Source organism: Phalacrocorax aristotelis, chromosome 13 (genome assembly GCF_949628215.1).
Source record: "Phalacrocorax aristotelis chromosome 13, bGulAri2.1, whole genome shotgun sequence".
Classification (NCBI taxonomy): Eukaryota; Metazoa; Chordata; class Aves; order Suliformes; family Phalacrocoracidae; genus Phalacrocorax; species Phalacrocorax aristotelis.
Window position 1 is genome coordinate 13,884,618 of NC_134288.1, and position 22,064 is coordinate 13,906,681.

At 34.4% G+C, this 22,064-nt stretch overlaps 1 protein-coding gene across 1 annotated transcript in view; it reads left to right on the forward strand.

The window, feature by feature from the left end:
- SYCP2 (synaptonemal complex protein 2) overlaps positions 1 to 20,056 on the forward strand; it is a 30,303-nt gene extending 10,247 nt beyond the window's left edge. The window contains exons 16-44 of the mRNA XM_075108333.1: positions 476 to 550; positions 1,007 to 1,159; positions 2,246 to 2,345; positions 3,535 to 3,653; positions 4,668 to 4,740; positions 4,845 to 4,902; positions 5,647 to 5,783; positions 6,111 to 6,208; positions 6,729 to 6,838; positions 7,615 to 7,645; positions 8,281 to 8,345; positions 8,452 to 8,509; positions 9,193 to 9,248; positions 9,746 to 9,794; positions 9,918 to 10,092; positions 10,474 to 10,553; positions 11,918 to 12,097; positions 12,894 to 13,086; positions 13,524 to 13,774; positions 13,899 to 14,069; positions 14,887 to 14,977; positions 15,559 to 15,720; positions 16,046 to 16,173; positions 17,119 to 17,213; positions 17,295 to 17,394; positions 18,148 to 18,206; positions 18,537 to 18,615; positions 19,056 to 19,112; positions 19,468 to 20,056. Of these exons, the coding sequence (XP_074964434.1) occupies positions 476 to 550; positions 1,007 to 1,159; positions 2,246 to 2,345; positions 3,535 to 3,653; positions 4,668 to 4,740; positions 4,845 to 4,902; positions 5,647 to 5,783; positions 6,111 to 6,208; positions 6,729 to 6,838; positions 7,615 to 7,645; positions 8,281 to 8,345; positions 8,452 to 8,509; positions 9,193 to 9,248; positions 9,746 to 9,794; positions 9,918 to 10,092; positions 10,474 to 10,553; positions 11,918 to 12,097; positions 12,894 to 13,086; positions 13,524 to 13,774; positions 13,899 to 14,069; positions 14,887 to 14,977; positions 15,559 to 15,720; positions 16,046 to 16,173; positions 17,119 to 17,213; positions 17,295 to 17,394; positions 18,148 to 18,206; positions 18,537 to 18,615; positions 19,056 to 19,112; positions 19,468 to 19,542 (3,078 nt within the window). The 3' untranslated portion in view covers positions 19,543 to 20,056. The remainder of the gene's footprint in view (positions 1 to 475; positions 551 to 1,006; positions 1,160 to 2,245; positions 2,346 to 3,534; positions 3,654 to 4,667; positions 4,741 to 4,844; positions 4,903 to 5,646; positions 5,784 to 6,110; positions 6,209 to 6,728; positions 6,839 to 7,614; positions 7,646 to 8,280; positions 8,346 to 8,451; positions 8,510 to 9,192; positions 9,249 to 9,745; positions 9,795 to 9,917; positions 10,093 to 10,473; positions 10,554 to 11,917; positions 12,098 to 12,893; positions 13,087 to 13,523; positions 13,775 to 13,898; positions 14,070 to 14,886; positions 14,978 to 15,558; positions 15,721 to 16,045; positions 16,174 to 17,118; positions 17,214 to 17,294; positions 17,395 to 18,147; positions 18,207 to 18,536; positions 18,616 to 19,055; positions 19,113 to 19,467) is intronic.
- Positions 20,057 to 22,064: the final 2,008 nt, after the last annotated feature.

The following is a 22,064-nucleotide window of genomic DNA, read 5'->3' on the forward strand; positions in this document are numbered from 1 at the left end:
ACTTTAAAGGTCTTTTCCAACCTAAAGGGTTCTACGATTCTAAGATTTAAAACTAAATGTAACAAAATTTAACCGGCTGGAAAGGGATCACCATAGCTTACTGTCAAGTTTCGCATATATAATTTTCCAGAAACACAAGAACTGGATGCTTAGAAATATGGAAGTCTTTGTGAAATAATTCATTAGCTATCCCGTTTCACAGTATGCTTACCACTCTTAGGAATTTACTCATTTAGTAAAAAATTTCTAGCAAGGAATAGCTTACCCTTTACAGCTTGTAACAAACTACTTTTCCCTGAACTCTGACTGAGAAACTTGTGAGGAATGGAACTGCTGTGAGCTTGTAGAATCTATTTTCCCCTGTATCCTGATTTCAGACACTTACGATCTCCGACTTAAATGTTTCCTTTCTGTTTCTTGTTTTAAAAAAGCGAGCGAAGTGTATACTTTACATAGATGGTTACTCACTTTGCAGGGCTTTAGTAAGAAGCAGTCTGCATCAGTTGCCAAAACAACTGTACATGTCATCTTTGATGAAAGTGGATCACAGGTATTTTACTTAAGTATGCTGAGCTGTTTGTTTTCTTGTCTTTGTAATGTAGTCTGTTTATTAGCTAAATTATGTTCATTCAGCATAAAAAAAGAAATAATTTTAAAAAGCTGGTAAGTAAAGATAACTCTAAAACCAGTAAAGTGATTTCTAGTATGTATTGTATACAGATATTACTATCCAAATCACAGACTGCTTAAGACAAATACACACAGGGGAAGTTTTCATGTGAATTGTGATTTGGTAAATCATCCCTTTTAGTGAAAATAACAGTTAGACTGGATGCTTTTCAAATTAAAAGTATAGAAGGTCTGAAGTTTATAAAAATCGATAGTGAGGAATGTGTTACTTGAGGTAAAGAGGTTGCTCTCTGTGTGTTTGTATAAATAGATAATATAAAACATAATAAAATACAAATATTTTCTAAAAAATTTTAAAATCCAAAATATTATATAGGTTCTGGTACCAGAAAGTCAATTGTCACCATGTTTGGAAGAAAAATCTGAAGAAGAGAAACTCCGTAAGTACAAAACCCAGCAACTTCCTGGAGATTTGAGGACTCTGAATAAAAATGACAGTCAAGAAAAATGCAGAGGTGGCTCCTCCAAGGTAAGTAGGATTATCAAAACAGAAAAGAGTACCTCAAAAATAAAAGTAAATTTAAATACTTCTCATATTTTATATTATAAAAACCCTGTTGTTTTACTGTTGGAATATAATTAATACAGGGTTTGATTGCATGTTTTTCTTATGACTTGACAGTAAGCTGTATAAATCCCTTTGCAAAAATATTTCTCAGTATTATGTATTATGAAACTGTAACACTGTGACAAAAATAAAAAGCAATTGTTAACTTCCTTTAGACCATTGTGCTCTGAGAATTCTCTGTAAAGAGAAGTGCTTTCAAGACATGCTTAGATCTCTTAAGATATGTGAAAGCCTCTGGAGACTTACTAGTGAGCAGCAATAGTAGCAGCTATGATTAGAGACAGTCCTATAGGCTTGGCATTCACCAAGACTGATGATTACAAAAAAGGATGTGGTTGTCAAGATGAATCCTGTATCCTGGTTATTAAATCATAGTTCCGTGGGACTGCTCCTGTGCATGGCTGATTCTCCGGTTTAAACTGAGAGGAGCCCAGTTCATTAAGCTGGGTGTTTCTTTTGCCCCACATTCATTCTAAAGTTAAAAATGTTCTACGGTTATACTAGGACTAACCACAGGTATGCTATAGGGGTGGGGGAAAAGATGAAGCGGTGTCACCATGTCTCCATCGTGCAACAGACATGCAGTGCATCTCTTGCTAGCAGTAGTCTCGTAAACGTGTTCCTGAGATCCTGCTGGTTTATAGCTTATATGATAGCTTTGCAGGAACTCCTGGGAATCAACTTGGTTCCTTTGATTGTTAACAAAGGACAGGATTTGTCCACGCTTTATTGAATTCATTTATAAAAAACAATCACTGATGTCAGTTTAAAAGCATTAGTTTTAAGTATTACATAATTCCAGTATTTTGGTGAACTTTCTCTAAATGGGAACTGCATAAAAATCATATTACATTGATGTGTGCAGCAACGGCAATTGGCATTCTGATTAAAGGAAGTGTCAAAGACTCTTGGAAATAGATTTCCTAAAATCTTGTATTGTCATCCTTAAATCTGTGTATTATAGTCAAGTTTTTTCTGTTCCTCAAGATACCTACATCTTGTAAAAGGAAAGTGTCTGAAGCGTCTGTGCTTATTCCTGGAACTACAAGATTTTCCACAAGGAATCCTCTGGTATTTGTTAGCACACGTAAGTTTACAAGTACTTTCAGGGTAAAAATATGCTATAAATCGTCTTTGAAATATAAGCATGAAGCATGATCCTTTACAGAGCTGGAAATAAAATGTAGACCTTATAAAATATCCCTAGCGGGTGCTTTAAACTTGAAGCTTTTAAACTAGGCCACTTGCTGCTGGTCCACAGACATGATGCAGGGTGGTAGCTGCACATTCATTCAAAACAGCTGAAGGCCACCTGTCGTTTCTACTGTCAGCAGCTGTTTGTGCTGGAACAAGCCGAGAAGCCAGCAGTCAATTAGACGACCTAAAGCATAGGTGTCTTTTTCATCTCTCTCCTCATATGCTCTTGGTTTGAAGAATTCTCAGTAGTTAGTGCTTTTATAGCAGTTGCAGTGGAAAATCAGCTTTCTCCAATGTGTATGGCTATCACTCGCATTTTACTCTTATCTAGAAACTGCACGTATTTCTTCAAGGGGCAGTTGATTATATGGGTGGTGAGCAAGGTGGGATCTACTGCAAGGTTGAGTCACAGGTCCAGTGCCTCTGGTGCTTATGTCAAAAGTCCTTCTTACAGAGAAAAGGATAAGGAAGAGGCTTTATCACAAACAGGAGTCATTGCTTTCCTGCTAATAGTCTTTCTGTAACAGATACTTAATATTTTCTGCAAGGGAAAGATTTGTAAGACAAAGATCAGTAGAGACTGGAGATGCAACTAGTAGCAGAACAGCATGACTAACGAACTTAATTTTTTTGCTTTAACTGTCTCAGGTGCATTGGTATCCTTAGTTATGTATATCTGTGTATCACGTATAAATTAGAGGTGAAAAGAGGCTAGAAAAGAAAACATTTTCGATTTAGGATGGAATGAGACTTTTCTTTGGAATTTAACCACACAGCAAAAATATATTACAGTAAAATCTTTAAATAGGTGAACAACTATTTTCTGCCAGAGCTGCAAATAGCATTGCTTGTCTCCAGACATCCACGTTCTGTGGGCTCATTAACCTCCATGTAACTAAGTAGAAATCAATAGAATTATAAAAGGTACATGAGTTGATATAAACACTAGCCAACTTTTTAAAATGCTTATGGAATAGATGTGATCATGGGCAAAACTCTTCATATTGATTTCACAGACAGCACGTTAATTGTAATAGAAGAAATGGTAGAATTCTAATATGTCTCTGGTTTGTTTTCAGCCACTCCTTGTAAAGGACGGTTTAAATTACCTCTGGAAATGATGAGCTCTGCTGAAAGGTCTAACAACAATGCAAAAAATGATACCAGAACAAAGAATTTCTATCAAGAACCTACTGGAGTATGCATGTCATCTGTAGCTAAGACTTTTACTTAGAATAACATTAATTTCTATTCTAATTTGTTCCTAATTCATCTTTTAAAGAGCTAGAGTTTTACAGTCAGCAACTCAGTTTTAGAAAATAGTGTGTTTTACTTTATTGCATAATGTTTTGTTGTCCTCTGGATTTCAGGTTTAATATGTCTAAATTCAGACTGAACTCTTATAAAATTAGCCAAACTTTGCATTCACTCATCAGTTCTGACTCCAGAAAAACTTGCTTTTACTAGAACCACAATTCTTCCTTTGTGTATAATCTGAGAACCCTGTATGCACAGAATCTCATTAATTATGCAGTGTTGAAATACTCTTATAACCATATAATACTTTCAGCCATAGTGGGGAAATGTTAATGTCTTCAAATTATAGCATTTATAGCATTGGTTTTAGTGCATTTTTGACTAGGCATTCACTAAAATCAAACAGAACTACGTAGGTGTCACTGAACTGTAGTCTGAGTTTATGTATTTTTGCTGCTCTTCCAGCTGAACAGAGACTTCAAAGTAACACTTCTATTTCTGGTTCTAAATGTCTGTCTGGGTCAGATTCAGGTCAAATCCCACACTATGGGATTCTGAAGCATTTTTTGTTATAGGCACGCTTTAGAAAAAGGCATATAGAATGTATAGTTAGAATGTATAGAATGTGTAGTTTAGAATATTTCAAGTGTTACTTGCTGGGAGAATTTGACTTCTTTAGCTTTTATGGATTGTAATTGTCAGTGTTACTTATTGTGCTTTTTAGAGTGGGCAAAGATGTACACTAGGCAATGAATTTTGTGAAACAGAAGAGAAGATCAGGAAGTCAAATAACAGAAATGAGGCAAAACTACCTCAAAAGGTACTGGAATTGGCACTTCTATGAAATGAAAAAAAAATTCTGTATTTTATTAGAGAAAATACAAGTTTATGAAATTATATTATACTGTTTATAGTCCTACACTAATATTTTCTTTTGGGTGTTATCCCACTGCAGCAAATGTGTGCCGAAGAAGTTTTAGAAATGATACAAGGGGCAGAGATTGAGGCCACACAAAAGCAAACATTAGGCAAGTAATTCTACAAGTGTTGATAGACCTTACTTTTAAAATTATTTTAATTTTGTCCATTTCTTTTGTAGTAATAATTGATATCAAATTAATGTCTCATTTAGATGAAGCATTAGATATTGTCCCTGATTCTCAGCCAGTAGGGAGAAGCAACAAATCTTTGTAAGTATTGGAAAAGAGTATCAAGTCACTGTTGTTGTCACTCACTCTGAAGGGAGTATTTTCAAATATTGCCAGAACTGAAATTTTGTTGCATAGTTTCAGAAAATGCCAGAATTTAATTTCCTTGTCTTCCCTGAGAGTTGAGTCAAGAACTGTTGGCCGTGTAAGTCAGGCCACTTTTGTTATGTCGTTTTATATTTTTTATTCTGAAATTCATGGCACCAAACCAACTCTCTTACATGTGTTTGCTAAGACTGCGTCACGAATAATACTGTTCTGTTGTCTTAATCAAAGATTTTTAAATTGGTGAATCTGTTTATGAAAATAGTACTCATTAACAAGATCAGAGTAGGAGTTTAAGCTTTAGTAGTAACAAGGAGAGTAATTCTTCAGATGACATCAGAAGGTAAAATAAAAGTGACATATGGGTTTACATAAGTGAACTGTGCCATAAAAAGCACGAGCTTTGACACACGACAGAGTTATCTAGGTTCAAGGTTAAATGATGGCCATAGGATATTGTTGCCTTTTTGAAGTTGTCTTAAAAGTATATGTTGTTTCTGAAGGTTTGCCGTTCTACAGCGCGCTGGGTAATTGAACAGTGGTGGCAGGCTTAGGTACCAATGTAAAAAGCATTGATATCTACAAGACACCACTGTTTTCCTATTTTGTGATGCTCATTTATTATAATTAAGACACAGTTTCTGCAATTCACTGCTAATAAGTTGGTATTATCTCTGTTAGGATGCCTGGTCTTTTGGAGAGTTCTTTTAATAAAACAAAAACATGGAAGAAAAGAGCGTGCTCGGTTCCTGAGAAGAACATAACAACTGGTGACAAACAAAAGCTAAACCCATCATCGGCATGTCTGTCCCATCCAGGTTATGTTCACACTCTGTTAACTGTTAGTGTTAAAAATGTTTCAGATGAAACATTCCAGATTAAAACCTACAGGCGTGCTTCTTCACTATTGTTAGTGGAAGAACTGTGAAATAAAAAGCTTTGTATTCAATTTTTTTGAAGTATCTCTCCAGATAAACAAAAATTTAAAAAGAGAAGAAAACCAAGAAAATTAAATGAATACTGTGAGGGAAGAAAACTGCAGAATACTTAGTGGACAGTCAGAGTGTTAATCATTCGGAACAGCAACTGTTAAGGGAAAAATATTTAAACTACTACTGAAACATCATTTTAAATATTTCTTTCAGCTAGAGTGTCTGAAACATCTTTGCATTCGGATTTGACAAAGGAGGAACCTGATGTTCTCTTCAGAAAAGAGACTGCAAATCCAAAACAGTCAAAGATGGTGAGAGGTTTTTACCTTCATTTCTTTGACTTGCAATTAAGAGAATTGTCAAACTTTCAACGTTTCAGACTTTGTCTTTTACTTTCATTTAGTCACAAACTTATTTTTAATTGCCTTTCAACTAATACTGAGTGAATTAAATAATGTTGGCTTCACTGTTTACTTTTTCAGTGTGATCTTTTAAGATTAGTTTACTCTGAATTTCTTTTCAAAAATAATCTTTTTAAAAATAATTCTTAAATAAGCACCAACTTGTGCTTCTCAGGCATGTCTTCTTTCGCTTTTGACTGTTATAGTACACAAGAGCACAATGTTTAAAAGAAAATATCTGCTAAACTGATGTTTTATTGCCCTCTGTTTGGACAATACAAGGGAAATGGTTTTCAAAGGAATGTGATTTAGTACATCTGGAAGATATTTAATGAAGCTTAGGTGATTGTTGGAAACCTGTAGTTATGTTTGCAGCTTTGCCCTTCTGTTGAATAGGTTCACAGTTGAGTCTTAAACTCTATTTTTACAGAAAACAAAGTCTAAAGAAGTGACAAATACAACAAAATCACTAATTAATAAAATCAGTGACAGATATAAAGTAAAGACTGATGAGAAAAGAGACTCCTTGGGTTTTAACAGGTATGATGTGACTATTTGCTTTTGTGCTTATTCTTTTTGTGCGTGTGGCTTTGTCTGTGATCTACTCCTCTGTATACTGTTATTTCACCTCCTGCTTTCCTCTGAATCATTTGTTCACTTCTGATAAACCCTAGTGTACTGAAGAGTAGGAGACTAATAGTCGAATAGTTCCAGAAGTGGAAATAACTCCAAAGGCTGTTAGAAACTCTGTTCAGTGGTCTTCCGCTCATTTGCTTACTCACCGCACATTTTGTGGAGAGAATTTAACTGGGATAGTTCGTGGGCACTGCACATGTTGGGTGTCTCCATCCTATCATCGTAGTTTGGGCGTCACACTTGGTTTCAGTCATCAATTTTCTGGGTATCTAACGTTCACAGTTTTCTCTTCCTTGAAAGACTTGACTCTTAGAGAGTTTAAATTTGACCAATTCTTCTTGCTGGAACTGATGCTTGGAGATCTACTTTACATATAATTACACGCTCTCCATGTTTGATTGTAAGTGGATGGCAAAGGACGGGGATAGTTAGGCTATGTCACCTTTTAAACCTTTTGGATAGGGTCTTGGAAGACATGCAGAACCTGCCGTACAGCTGCATGATGTGGAAAGAATTTTTCTAGAGCACAAAAATGGAAGGGGCTGATCTCTTAATCCCCTTGTTTTTGTATTTAAATGCCTGAATAAATTTGTTGTTTGATAAGGCTTTTATTTATATATGTAGTATTCTAATGCATATATTCTAATTAGCATTTAACAAAATGTATCCTTATTTTTTAGGCCACATTTAAATAAATCCTGTGCCTCTAAGGTAACATATCACTGCTTTTGTTGGAAATTTTTTTTCATATCAGGTATATGTACATATATGGTGGTAACTAATAGAAGTAAAGTGAAAGTTCACAAATACTGTTGAATGTTAAATATCTGTAGACGTTAATGTTAATTATGCATTGACTGTGTATACTTAAAATACTGTTTGTCTTTATTTATGCAGAATAACATTTTTACAGGCAACTATCAGACAGTGAATCCCAAATTAATTTCTGTTTATGTGTTATATAATTGAATCTGTTCCTTTTGAACATGGCAATGCTAAATATTGAGAATAAAATAATGAGATTAAATAAATTAAATAAAAAAATGAGATTATAGAAATATTACAGTAAATGAGATTATAGAATCCTTAAATGGGGTATAGCCGGGACACAGAAATCAGTTTTAATGTTTGGGGTGGTGGTAGAATTCTGAGGTTGATAGCGTTAAAGGATAAATTCTGAAAGACTTAGTTTCTGCTAGCTCTTGTCCCCTCTTGCCATATGGTACTGTAGCAAATCAAGTGGAAGTGTGAGCTGCTGCTGGGGGTTTTGTTTTTTTCCTACGTTCATGATGCTTTTTGAGATGATAGTCCAAATTTGACATATGAGTTAACTTATTTATGTATAGGAAGAAGTTCAGGATAGAAATGTGAAAACCACTTCTTTTCTTAATGTAACTGCTGGCCATGTTATGTAAGTAGTTGAAACATTTTCAGACAAAATTTCTAATTACCCATACCTACCTTTGTGAAATGTTCATTAATTCAGTCACAAAAATTGACCTGTTTCTCTTTGACAGGGATGATGTCTACAACTTTAATGTCAGTGGGTTTGATGAGCCTACAATAAAGCTTGGAGTAAGAATATAGCTGAAACTGATATTTATAATAGAATATAAAGGAGCTCAGTCAACTTAAATTATGTCTATTGAAAATATAGTTAACATCTAAAAGTTCAGAGTATATCACTGAACTAAGTGGGGGGAAAAAGGTTTGCCATGTAAATACCTCCATCACTCTCAAATGTATAATGATATACACTAAGGTTCTGGCCACTTAAAGGTATTACAATGTTTTCCTGAATTAATAATAAAACAGTTTGTTAGGAGTATCATTATTTTTAAATTATCCTATTATCCTGAGAGCGTTATTGCCATCCTTCCAATCCCCATTGTAAAGACGTCTTTGCCCAGATGTTTGACTAAAAAGATATAGCTAAGGTAAAAGCAAAAGACGACAAGAGAGTTTTGCTTCTTACGGCTCGGAGGAGCCTGCTGAATTGGTGACGGTAGTGAAGTGAGTGGATGGAAACTAATGTATTAGTTTGAGATATTGAAAGCTTCAGTCAGTTCCAGTGGGTTTTACCTATCAGCTCTGTTCTTAAATAATTTCTAGGGTTGAAATTAATGATCCTAAGTTAATTGCTGAGTATAAAAACAGAGCAAAAAAGCCCTTGGCTATTACTGTCTGATGTTTAATTTTGTTTAAATTGTATTCCAGATTAAAACCTTCATTTGTTTCTTATTTATTTACATTTTTAGATCCAAGAATTGCATGGTACTGAACTGACTGTTCATACAGATCCAAACAAAAAAGGGTAGGGATGTTATGTTGTGTCCTAGCCTGCTGATTATCAGATCCAGCATTCTGTTATGAAAATCCAGAGAATGTATGCATGACAATAGTCTCTTGACTGTGTTGTTTTTTCAAGCAATAAACATAACTGCTCTCTTCTCCTAGGCTGTTTCATAATTTTCCTTTGGGAAGCTGATAAAAAGGAAAGAATGTTTTGTATGAAGAAAACCGCTTTAGTTCCCTTCATGGGTTATAAAGTCCTGAATCGGGGAGGGGGGAGCTTTTTGTTAATAATCAGCCTGCAAAGGGACGTGTTGTTACAGTGTTCTTACCTATCATCAGCAAATAAGCACATCCTTTAGGGTTTAAGTTGAACAGATATTTCAAAATAGATTTGAAAAGAAAAGTAGGTACATTTTTTTGAATCCTTAACCCGCATATCACATGAATAGTAGAAGGATTTAGAAAAAGTATTTTTAAATGTATCATTTAAAGGTGTTTTTACTTTTTCTAATTAAGGAGCGCAGATGACAAGAAAACCAGCACTAAAGTGAAAGGAAGAAAAAAAGTAAGACTCATATTTTTGTAGATCAGTATAGCTTGTCTTCCTACCTTTAAATACCAATTATGTGAGTGAAAGGTATATTAAATGTAAATCAGTAATTTAAGAACCCTTTTTTTTTTTTTGTAGACTAGAAACAATCAAAACAAGAAGCATCTCTTCAGTGACACAGACACAGAATACAGAGCTGATGACAGCAAGACAGACATTAGTTGGCTACAAAAATCAAACAAAAAATCTAAAGCCCGGTTAATTGATTACAGTAGAAATAAAAACTTAGGGAAACCAATACACACACACAAAAGTAAGAAACTTTTTTCATATTTCTTAAGAACGCTGCAATATGTTTGTCCATAGATATTAACTGCACAGCATGTAGTGTGCTGGGTGTAAATACAATGTGGTTTTGTTGTCTTATTTCCAAGCCTAAGGAATTTTCACATTAGTTCTAATCATTTATGAAGGTTAATTTCCAAAATGTCTGTATTTTAACATGGAAAATTATTGGAGGGCGGGGCAGGCAGAGGTGGTTGTCAACAAAAAAACCTCTGGCTTTTTAAAATAATGTGCTGAAAGCAGTTTACTGAATCAGCAAGTCTGTGGGCATAAAAGTGATTCTGTGATTTTACAGCTAAAATGCTAAATGATAAACATTTGAATATCTTGCTGATTTTTCTAACTTCAGGAATTGCAACAGCAGATAAATTCTCTGAACCTGCTTGCCACGTGGATAAACCTCAAGGCAAAAATGCAAATGAGAAAAAGGTAAATGTAAATTTGCAACCAGACATGTAATACTTATCCAAAATGTATTAACTCGCTACAGAAACTGTTTCTAAATAATTTTTCATAAATATGTGCTATTTCTCTGTGCTTATTTCAAGATCATTTCTTAAATACAGTTTGTTCTTTTCAGGTACTATAGATTTTTTTATGTAGTATTTAGCTAATATTTCAGGCATAATACTAGCAGTGACTTAGAATGATCATTATACATTGATGCTTTTTAAGTTTTATTACTTAAAATTATTGATTATATCTATGTACTGCTTAATAGCCATCTGCTCCATTGAATACGCCATTAGGTTTTCAGCGAGGGTTTTCATGTGTCCAATGTGCTTAACTGAATTTTAATACCTTTGAGATTATAATTTCTTTAAATAAATATATGGAACATAGTGAAACTGCAAAATCAAAAATGTTACACACATTAAGAAAGAATAATAATTGCAAAATATTGTAACCATATGAAGGTTGGGAGTATAATAAATTAGAAGTGATTATGAACGTGTTAATGGAAGGTGCTCGTAGATGTTTGTAAGCCACAGTTTTAAAACCAAAACAAACAAAAAACCCACCAAAAAAACCCCAAATCTTCCCCTGTCCCCTCCAGACTACTCTTTGGTCTCTCAAACTGTACAATAATTATTCAAATTTATTTAATGTTAGTAGCTTAAAGCTACATATATGCATTCAATGTAAATCATGCATATGAAAATATGATCACCACATGTAGATACTGATGGTGATGTCTAGTCCACGTAAATCAAAACTGAAGAGGGCTTCAGTTCTTAGCAGGGCTTCAAAACTGAGGGTTTCAATTGTCCAACGTTGATTCCATCTGCACTGCTGTTTTGAGAGAGTGGCAGTAGTTGTGACGTAGGAGGGGGACAGATAGAAAGGAAGACTGATTCCAGTCTAGTTAAAGTGATTGGTTCAGGGGCGATGATCAACGATACCGGTTCCTGCTCACTGTTGCAGACTTTCAGTTTTGTTCTATTTCTAACCGGTTAGAGTCTAATTTAAATGTGCATGTATTTCAGAGAGGGAGCTTTGGAAGCCCAGTTCAGCTTTGCTGTAGTTCAAAAATGGCATTTATTTTGCCTCTTCACTTTTTTGGTTCTTACATTGCTGACTGCACTGTGCCCTATCTGCAGTGAAACTTATCTTCCCAAAACGCTTAGTAGACTGATGGTTCGACTTTCTGAGCTTTGGCAGAGATAAACCTTATTTCAAAGCAACTAAAAATGGATTTCAAGTAATTAAACCAAGTTACCTGCCATTTATTATTATATATTTAATTATTAATCATTCTGATGTAAACTGAAGATGTTGTTATTCTTCCAAAGATGAACAAACATAAAAAACAGAATTCAAGAACTGATGAAACAATAGGACAAACCACCAGACAAAAACGACCTCGAAGAGCAGCATTAGCAAAAAATTACAGAGAGCCTTCCAGTTCAGAGTCAGAGAGTGAAAGCAGCTCTTCAGCATGCACTGCTAAGGAGGATAAATCAAAAATACAGGTATATAGTTGCACTTTATTCTTAAAAACCCCCTTCTGCCATGTTTTTCAAAATAAGCTCTAGTCTACTTCGTACTTAGTACACCTGAATTTTAAGTGCCCAAAGTGATCAAGTTGACCTGAGTTTTATTTATAGTAGTGCTTCTTTTTAATTATGAATATTTAGCTGCTGAGAAAATCAGTCCTAAATAACCTTCTCAGTTGTAATAGTATTTCAGTTTCTATTTATGTCACCTATTCTGCTGCAAAGAACTACTGTGTCCTTTATTTTAAAAACTTAGCAATATTTTGAAAATGTCTGTTAAATGGGAGGTTTTCGTGAGACAAATTTTGTTCTTTTAGATAATGTGGTTTTGATAATGCTATGCCTATTCTGCATACAATAGAAAATGGTGACTTGATAGAGGGAATATCAATACATTTGCTGAATATCCAAACAGGATTTTTAGTAAATTAAGCAATGGCGCTGGGTGCTGAAACATTTTCATTCTTTTAGCATAACGTTTCAATGTATACGGACAGGTCTATAAACATCATTGATTAAATTCTGAAGCATCAGTCATTGCCTCCAGTAATTAAGAAGTCCATAAGAACAGAAATTTGGCTGCTGAATTAAAGAAATTCAATGCTTATTGACATTAGAACACCTGAAATTCTTATGACTTTTCCTATATTGATGTTCCCTTTTGAACCTTCTGCTTTTTCAAAGGTGAATAGGTAATAAGCTCTTTACCTGCATATATATACACTTCACTGTGTTTACAAATAACATTTACATAAACTTTGTATTTTAATAGAAACATATGAATGGGGAAAGCAAGGATGATAATCACCAAAAGGAACTCCAGAAAAGGAACTTTGTGTCTGCGGAGCCAAAGAGAGTGGCTACCTATGTACATAAAGCAGTTACTAAATCAAAGAATCCTGCAGAACAAAAGGAAATTGAAATGCCTTCATCCGAGAGTCCTGCATCTCTTGATACAATGAGATGTAGGTATTTTGACTTCTAATTTATAGCAGTACTGTATCAAAAGTTAGAGGTTAAATGAGGATTATCACAGTAGTACAATTTTACATTTATTTCATGCTTTTAAAATGAGAGATATTCCCTAATTCATTGTGTACCGCATAATTTAAGGAAGTGTATTAATATATCAATAACACTTTTATAGGTCGGTACAGTTATTTGACATCAGCGTAATATAGAAGTGCAATGCATAAGTGTTACAATGAATCTGGTAACGGCTCAAATAGTGCGGAGACTGCAAAAAGTGCAAGTGTGGCAAGTCGTACGCCAACACTTAAAGTAAAATTCCACACATCTGAGACTTGCAGATACCTAGAACTGGAACAGAGCAATATGGGACTTTACGTTGCTTTTTTTTGCTTTCATTCCTCATGCTGACCATTAAGTAACTGTTTCCTAGGTGCTGAAAGAATATCAGAAGGAGACGTTACTCAAGAGCATGTTTATAGTGAAAGATCACTTGGTCTTCAGGAGTCAACGCCAGAAAAAACGGAAATGTTCGACTTTGAGAAAGGAATCTCCCCCAATAATTTCTGTCCACAAAAAAAGAATATTCAAAGTGTATGTCTAAGTCAGTCCCCTGAGATGACTGTTAGAACACTAACGTTTGGAAATAAGAGTTTCTCACCAATTTTAACTGAAGCATCTTTGGTAAGAATATTTAAAGTTACTTTACAATTATTTTAACTGAAATTGATCCATTCAGCTGGCAACTGTTTTATGTTTTTGTACATCTCCTTTCAGTAATGATTTTTATTTTTTTGTTGATGTGTAGCTCAGCTTAACGACAAATAAAACTGTCGGTGGAGAATGTGTAAAAGGATCTGTATCTGAAATACGTGATAATAATGAAGATTCAAGTTTCAGACGTTGCTTTTCGGACACACTTTCTGTTGAAGGAAAACCACAAGATATCACTAAACCTATTACCAAAAGTAAAGAAGAGGTATGTCACTAAATCCTTTGATTCTCAAAAGAGAGCTGCAGCTGTTGCCTATTTTGTCTACTTTACAGATGGTGAGGTTTAAGGGAAATGCATCTTTATTAATGCTAAACACTGTGTATAAAGTTTACTTGTGACGTGCTTGGAAAATCCTACTAGGTTAATTTTGAAGTATTTGAGATAAATTAGGGATTTGTTTATCATATGGATACAAGCAAAGAATTGTATCCCAACGTGGTCAGTTATAACTAATATCTTAAAAAATAACAGGGCCTAAATATTTTCTTCTTGACTTTCAATAAAAAGTAAATGATTTTTCACAAATTAAAGAATGGTGACATCTGCTTGGAAAAATTCTTGAGGTAAAAAAGTGCTCTCATAGTTTTAGCATTGAACCAAATAAAATATAAATTTAATTTAATATAAATTAAATATAACAACTATTGTAGCATTGGAAAATGAATAAAAACTGCTGTATACCTTCAAACCACTTCTCGTAAGTACTTCTTCTGGTGGAAAAAAAGCACTAATGACTCCTTCAAGAAATAATTTTGTTTGTGTCCTATTGCAAGAAACAGTTAGACCTTTGGTCGTATGACTTATTGCTATTATTAATTATTAATGTGGTGAAGAATTTGTTTATTCTTTCATCTAGTGAGACCTACTAGTAATTCATGCAGTGATTTTTTTTTTTTTTCCCTTGCTGTAGCTGTGTTCGTGTCCCTAGTTTAATGAAAAACCACATAAATGTGGATTTCTGATGAAGACTTCTAAAAGTGCTTTAATTTGGAAGCTAAGAAGTCGGTGACTTTTCTTTCAGGCTTGTGTACCACCATCTCCATTGTCCGTTTCCAGTGGAAGTAAAGTACAGTCTTGGAGTGAAGAACCTTGTGGCCCCATACATCAGTCAGGTACAAAAATTTAATTTAAAGCAGAAGACTTTCTATGCATCTCTGTAAAGGTTAAGAAAAATGTTTTTTGGTATAAAAATATGTCTCAAGTCTTTTAATCTTGTTTTCTATATTTTCAGTGTTATTCCATCTTTACTGTTTTTCTCATTTTCTCTGCTGTTTTAATTACCCTCCAAAAGCCAAAAATTTGGCTCCAAAATGCAGTTACTGTAAAGAGTTAGTTGCACTCTTAAGAAGGAGTTAGAAACCTTTCCACTGATACTGGGGGAAAAAGTCAGGATAATGGTATTATCAGGAAAAGAGGGTTTTAGGGTGAATCTCTTTAATGAGCGAGTCTTGCATGGGTCAGAGTTATGTGTTCCACTGAAATCCTGCTGTTCTTTTACACCAAGTTTTCATATCTACTGAACAGGCCCTCCATAAATGTAATGCTTATTAATTTTTACATAGTTCCCAAGCTTTACAGCCAAGACACATAATCCTAGAGTTTGGATCAAAGGGTCAATAAGCTCTTCTTTATCGTCCCATGTCATTGTTCTAAATAATCCTAAAATTAAGCATTGTTTTCCTCTTTATTAAAGGACCGACTATACAGACATTTCTCAAACGAAGGTATCACAGTGATACAGACAGCAATTCTGATGAAGTAGAAGCATGCAAAGAGGAGGAAAAGAAAGGAAACAGAAGAACAAAGTTACAGCCTAGAAAATTATTTAAAACAGGTGATGCTGTTACTTACAGAGGTTAGTGTTGGAATGAAAGTTGACTATAGTTGTGCAAATGTTTTAAAATAATGTAACAAAATTTTAACAAGAAAAGGTAATATCCATTAAAAATGCATTTTACATGTTTTGTTAAAAAAGAAATAAAAAGAAATGCTAAATATGTAGAGACTATATGCATTTTAAAAGTCAGAAAATTGATATAAAAATAGAAACTGGTCTTAGCTATCTAATTGGTGAAATTAATCTATATATAACAAAAGCTGTTCTAGGCCCTGTTGTAACTTCAGGTAGGATACCTTTTCATACTGAATTGTGACATTATCTTTTTTCTACTTCTCCTCAGTGTCTGAAAGCGTATCTACTGTATCTGTAAATGATCTGTCTGTTTTGGATGGGGAAATCTGGGAACCTGGTTGTTCAACTATCAGTATATGTCAGAAGCTCCAAAAAGAGTTTACTAAGAAAATTGAGGCAAGATGTTTCATGTACAATATCAGTTGTCTGTGTGGGTAATGTGTGTATGAATTGTCTTACACCACAGAATTTGCTTAAAGGGACGTGAAAATTGCTATATGCAGAGAACTTCAAGAAATGACAGAATCCAAGTTTCCTCTTATGCCTCTTTCTATTCCTTTATGAACCTAACTCTCCAATGATTTTCTTTCCCAGGTCTGTTTTGGTTTTTATCCTGTCTGTTTCAAAACAAGCTTTTATATCTGAAGTAATGAGCATACTGCATTTTTATTTCTTTTTTTCTTTCAAATTATCAAAGCCATGAAAGATCTATTTGCAAAAAGGAAAACATAGAATCACAGAACGGTTTGGACCTTAAAGATCACCTTGTCCAACCCCCTGCCATGGGCAGGGACACCTTCCACTAGACCAGGTTGCTTAAAGCCCCATCCTACCTGGCCTTGAACACTCTTGGGGATGGGGCATCCACAACTTCGCTGAGCAACCTGTTCCAGCGCCTCACCACCCTCACAGTGAAGAATTTCTTCCTTACAGCTAATCTAAATCTACCCTCTTTCAGTTTAAAGCCATCACCCCTTTTCCTATCACTGCATGCCCTTGTAAGAAGTCCCTTCCCAGACACAAGCCTGAATAATGCATTTGTTCATCTAAGACAGCTGTAAGCATACACCATTTGTTCCATGTGTATTTTCTCTGTTTTGAGGAAATATATTTTTCAAATAATGTCCTTCTAATTAAATTAGGTAGAATTTTATCAGACATAAACCCATGTTTGTTTATATTTCATTAACAAAAAGCTTTTCCTTAAAGGTTAGGGAGATGATTAAAAAAAAAGGATTTTTGCTCACTATGATCTGATACTAAGCAATTACAGTACTAAACTACAGGTTTTTTTTCCTAAAGTGAAAATAATCTGAATTTAATGTTAAAACATCCTCATAGAGCCGCTCACAGAAAATGGATCATTTTACTAAGCAATCATTAAGAGCTGCCCATGAGCATTTGACAACAATGAGTTACCAGCTTCATGAATGCAGGTCTGTAACAAAATATTTCTTTTAAAACACCCTTAAAATCCAATGAATGCCTTCTAAAAGCAACTCATTTTGTTTTGGTAGGATCAGGCAGCTGGACAAATTTCATTTTACTCTCCTTGAGGAACTTGAGAATTTTGAAAAAGATTCTCAGTCCCTGAAAAACATGGAAAAAGAATTCTCGGTTTGTATTTTAATTGCTTGATCATGGAGAAAAGTGAATTCTTATGGAATCCATAGATTATTCATATCATCTTTAGCTTTAGATATTTAACTCTGATTTTAAAAGCCTTTATAATTTTGCTTACAGTTGGGTCAAATTTCAAATAATGAATTTGAGGTGTTAGGATTAGCTAATGCTGTGCCCCTAGAATTTCTAGAGGCATAACTATATGGGTTTTTTCCTAGAATAAACTACTGCTGCTACTTTTAATGGGCTGTTTAACCTACTTCATGAGCCGTTTTTTCAATTGGCCTGTATTTTAGGAACACCACGTAGGCATTCGAACCTGATTTTCTGTGTGTTCAGTGACAAACCAGTTGACATGGTGGGTCTGCTGTACGCTGTAATGTAAAAATCATTATACAAATATTCATATAAACACAAGTCTATATCCGCTTTTTCTTTCACTCTGAAGCCATGGCTTAAATTATATGCAAAGTCTGATTAAAGTGCTATGTGTGTTCTTTTTCATTGTTCTAAAGCTGTTATGGAACAGATTTTTGTGAAACTGGTTCCATGAAAACAGAATTCCTGAAATGCCTCATCCTGCCAGCTAAGCTTACTATTTTTTGTTTCAGGCTTCTGTGGTGACTGTAACTCCTACTCATTCTGTGTTGGTTGTAGGTTACTTTATTCATATTAGATAGCAGTCAGTTTTAGTTTAGAAAATACTAGTTCCTACTGATTATCATCTGTTAATATTTTTCTTTTCAGACCTTTTGGAGAAAACATACACATACTTTTAGTACATACATGAAAAATGAGCAACAGAGGTTAGTAGACTTCGTTAATCCCCGGTGGAGCTTTGTGTTCTGCTCATTTGAGGTTTAAGTTAGGCCAGCTACTATTCTCATGTAATTTCTCTCTTCCATAAACTACAGACAGTAGGTGAGATGAGAAAATGAGATTAAAATGTTAAGTTACAGGGAAAATTTAACTATTCTCCATCTAAATTTCTCCACATACCTGCTGGTCTATTCCAGTAGTAACAACGATCACAATATTTATCCCTGTCATTAAGTACAAATAATGGGCTGTATCCATGATGTGTGTGGAAAGTTCATATGTAGCAAAGCCATTTGAACTGCCTTTTAATTCTTTAGAATTCAGATTCTTAAAACTTCATTTGAAAAGAACATCTACCATACTGTTGACTATGAAGAACGTATTTTTACTTCAGAGGTATGATGAACTTTTTCTTCCTTCCTCTTTTTAATAATTTTTAATTCTTTAATTTTACTAACAGATATCAGTACTGCCTTTTTTTCCCATAGAAAGTCTTTGTCCTCAGCATAGTTTTAATGCCAAGTAAGTATTTTTGTAGTTTTTCATTGTCATAAGATATCCTTTAATGTAATAATTTTTAGTGTTTTAGGGCTGGATTCATCCTGTTAGGTGTGTGCAATTATCTGGAAAACTGCTGCAAGATGTATTCTGTGGCTTTGTTTACCAGTGTTCATCATCCAAGAAAGTACAACTTTACAACACACGTCCCTTTTCTTAGGCAGGTGGATGTGTGTGCATCTGTATCTCTGTTATAAACCATATAGGGATGTAACTGTCTTCTTGAAAATGGGCTACCAGTTGTGAGCAGAGAGGATGCATTCAGTATCTTTTTATAGATGCATCTGATGAAAGAAGACATAAAGGGACTCCAAGAGAAACTTCTTAAAGAAATGGTAAATGAAGTTATCTTGTCCTCATTTTTATTTATTGTTTAAGTATAGCTGTTTGAACACTAGAAATTGCAATTTTTAGTAATTTAGTCCCTTATCAAAAATAAAAATTAGTCAGAATCCAAGTATCACTGACATGTTATACTTTAAACCTTACTTGGGTGATAAAAGCAGCAGGTGGCTACGGATATTCTGTTTTAGTTCTGAGTCTTAATAGGCTGAATGTTGACTTGGAGAAGTATGGTATCTGGTATGTTAAAAGCAGCACGTACTGTGCACCAGAACTACAATACTTAAAATCTTCCTTTTTTTTTTTTTTAATTTGAATTATGTGATAAATGTAATGCTTTTCACACAGCACGAAGAGGAACTGTGTAATGTTCGCAGAGGACTGCAGACGTTGTTTCTATCAGAAGATAGAATTCTGAAGTAATATTTCCAGATACCTTCCTGAAATTCAAGGTGAATGTAAGCGTTGTTTTGTAATGTGAGATTTGAAAAAATTTTTTTTACACTCAAGAAAAACTATTGTAATGAAAGCATATTTTCCTTAAAACCTTTGTGGGTAAGACTTCTTTTATATGTGAGATTTGGAATTATTTTACTGAACTTGCTCGAATGCAATATGTAAATTCTTGGATTTTTAGCACATGCTATTTTTTAAGAAGTCTTTAACAATTTTTATAGGTTATTTAACTGACTTGCAGAGAAATCGCTTTGAATTTCACTTTGAAGCTGCGTTTTGGGTCTGTGTGTACAGAATACCCTTTTTGTCTGATCCAGAATACAGTCAGAAAATGTTTAGGGATCAAATTGCCTGTTTTGATCTCAGTCCTATTTGTCTGTGCTGTTAGACTTCAGTAGGAGTTTCTAAGAGAAAACAAAACTCTGACACTTGTGGTTGAACTGTGTTGCAAATAATCATATTAAATATTTCAAGAAAAATGTATATTGTCTGTCTTTTTTTTTTTTACAAAATGATGTTATTACTATTTTGCTTTAAATCAGTAATACGTATATGAATGAGAGTCATATACTTAGATTTCAGAAGATTTCCTAAGAAAACGACCAGTGAGTCATAATTTACATTCCTCCATTGTTGCCACGTATCAGCTAGAAGGTTTCTTCTTCCGATGGGCAACTTCTAAGCTAGTACTTCTCTCAATGTGCTTTTAAATTAAGCAAAAAGCTACCTTGCATTTTATAGTTCCTTAACAATCTTGTAATCTTTTTTTGACTTGCAATCCTGCATGTATATACTGTAAACTTTTCAGGTTGAGAACAATTTCTTTAATATTTTTCCTTTAAGTTCTCTTAAAAAATGGGGATTAAAAGCTCACAGCTGATCAAGAAGTAACAGATGCAGAAAATAACTCATAGAATGTGCATGTCTTGGAGCTTGTCTCCGTTACCACGTGCAGAACTGTCTCTTTACCATGGAACTGACTCCAGATTAACACTCCCAGGATCTCAGGAGCCTGAGCTCACTCAGCACCGGACTAACACCACTTCACAGCTTCTGGAGCAAGGCTGAGGATGGTATGTGCTTGTCTTTAGCTGCTGTTATGACCAAAGAGGTCTCAGAAGAATATATTAGCCAGTTTGGGTGTAACAGCGCTTCACAACTTAATTGCCTTATAGCCCTTATTGTACATTCCATTTTACCTCTTATTTTGTCCTTTGGTTGTCTTTAACATAATACACGCTTCTCTGTCATTTCTTCCATTATCCCTTCTACCCTCTGAACTCCTCTGTCTTTCCTCAGTTTCCTTTCTATGGTCCTAATACTGCTTTTATTATCAACACAGAGACCGTTACTTACAGTTGTGTTCTTTAATCTTTTTCTTTTCCTCATACAAACTGCATGGTTTCAGTAACATATCTTTCAAACTCTTACTTATTTTCACTCCAGCTAGTTCTGAATGCTGCAATTATGCTAAATTGCTGCTGTTATTGTCTAATTGTTTTTTAAAAGGTCTCATAGACTGGCTTTCATAATTTTAAGTTGTTGTCTGTTACTTGGGTCTCGTTGATTTGACTTTCTTCAAACCCGCCTATCATTTTTTCCAAATATTAATCCAGAAGTTCCCTGCTGAACATCACCACTGTCTCCATCTTGGTGGTAACTCACCAGTTTCCTTTTATTAACTCTTTGCTGGCTTGCCCATGCAATGTCTCTGTCCTACAGGTACTTCATGTATCTTTGATTTATCCTTCATTACTTCTGAGAGTAACCGTTTCCTAAAGTTTATTTTCAGAGAGAAAAACGGCATGATTTAAAATTGAATTTTAAGGTAAAGTTATGGTAGAAAACTCTGACAGAGATCCTCAAAGAAAATGGGAAAATCTATTGATTTCTAAATCACTTCTGTATATTTATATTAATATTGTCCTTAAATTAAATTGTCTTTAAATTAAAGAAAAAAGAAGTCCATACTTGCATATTGTAGCCTGAACTCGGGTTTTGTGAGCAACCTACAGTAACTTCAAAGTTAGCCTCGCTCAGAGCAGGGGGTGGGACCCAATGCCCTTGGAAAGGACCTAGGTTCTTACCCACCTAAATTAATCTACGGCTTTATGAAAAAGATTGCTTTTATCCTTCCTGAAAATAGCCATCTTTAAAAAACAACTTCTCAGATCAGAAACAGATGTGATAGGTTTCTGTCCAGTGTGCACTGAGAGCAGAACGCAGAGAAATTGGTGTTCTTAGACTTCCCTGATGGGAAATGGTTTATTGTAAACAGAACTGGTTGCACATTAAATATATTTCTTATTAATTAATTTTAAAACCATAAGGCTACGTTGTCTCTGGAAATTGTTACACTGAAATTGCCAGTAAATAATTTGGTCCACTCATACCATCTACATAAGTGTACTTCATGCTTTTCTAATTTTTCTGAGCCTCTGATTTTGTGGGGTTTGTTTGGGTTTTGGTTGTGGGGTTTTGCGTTTTGT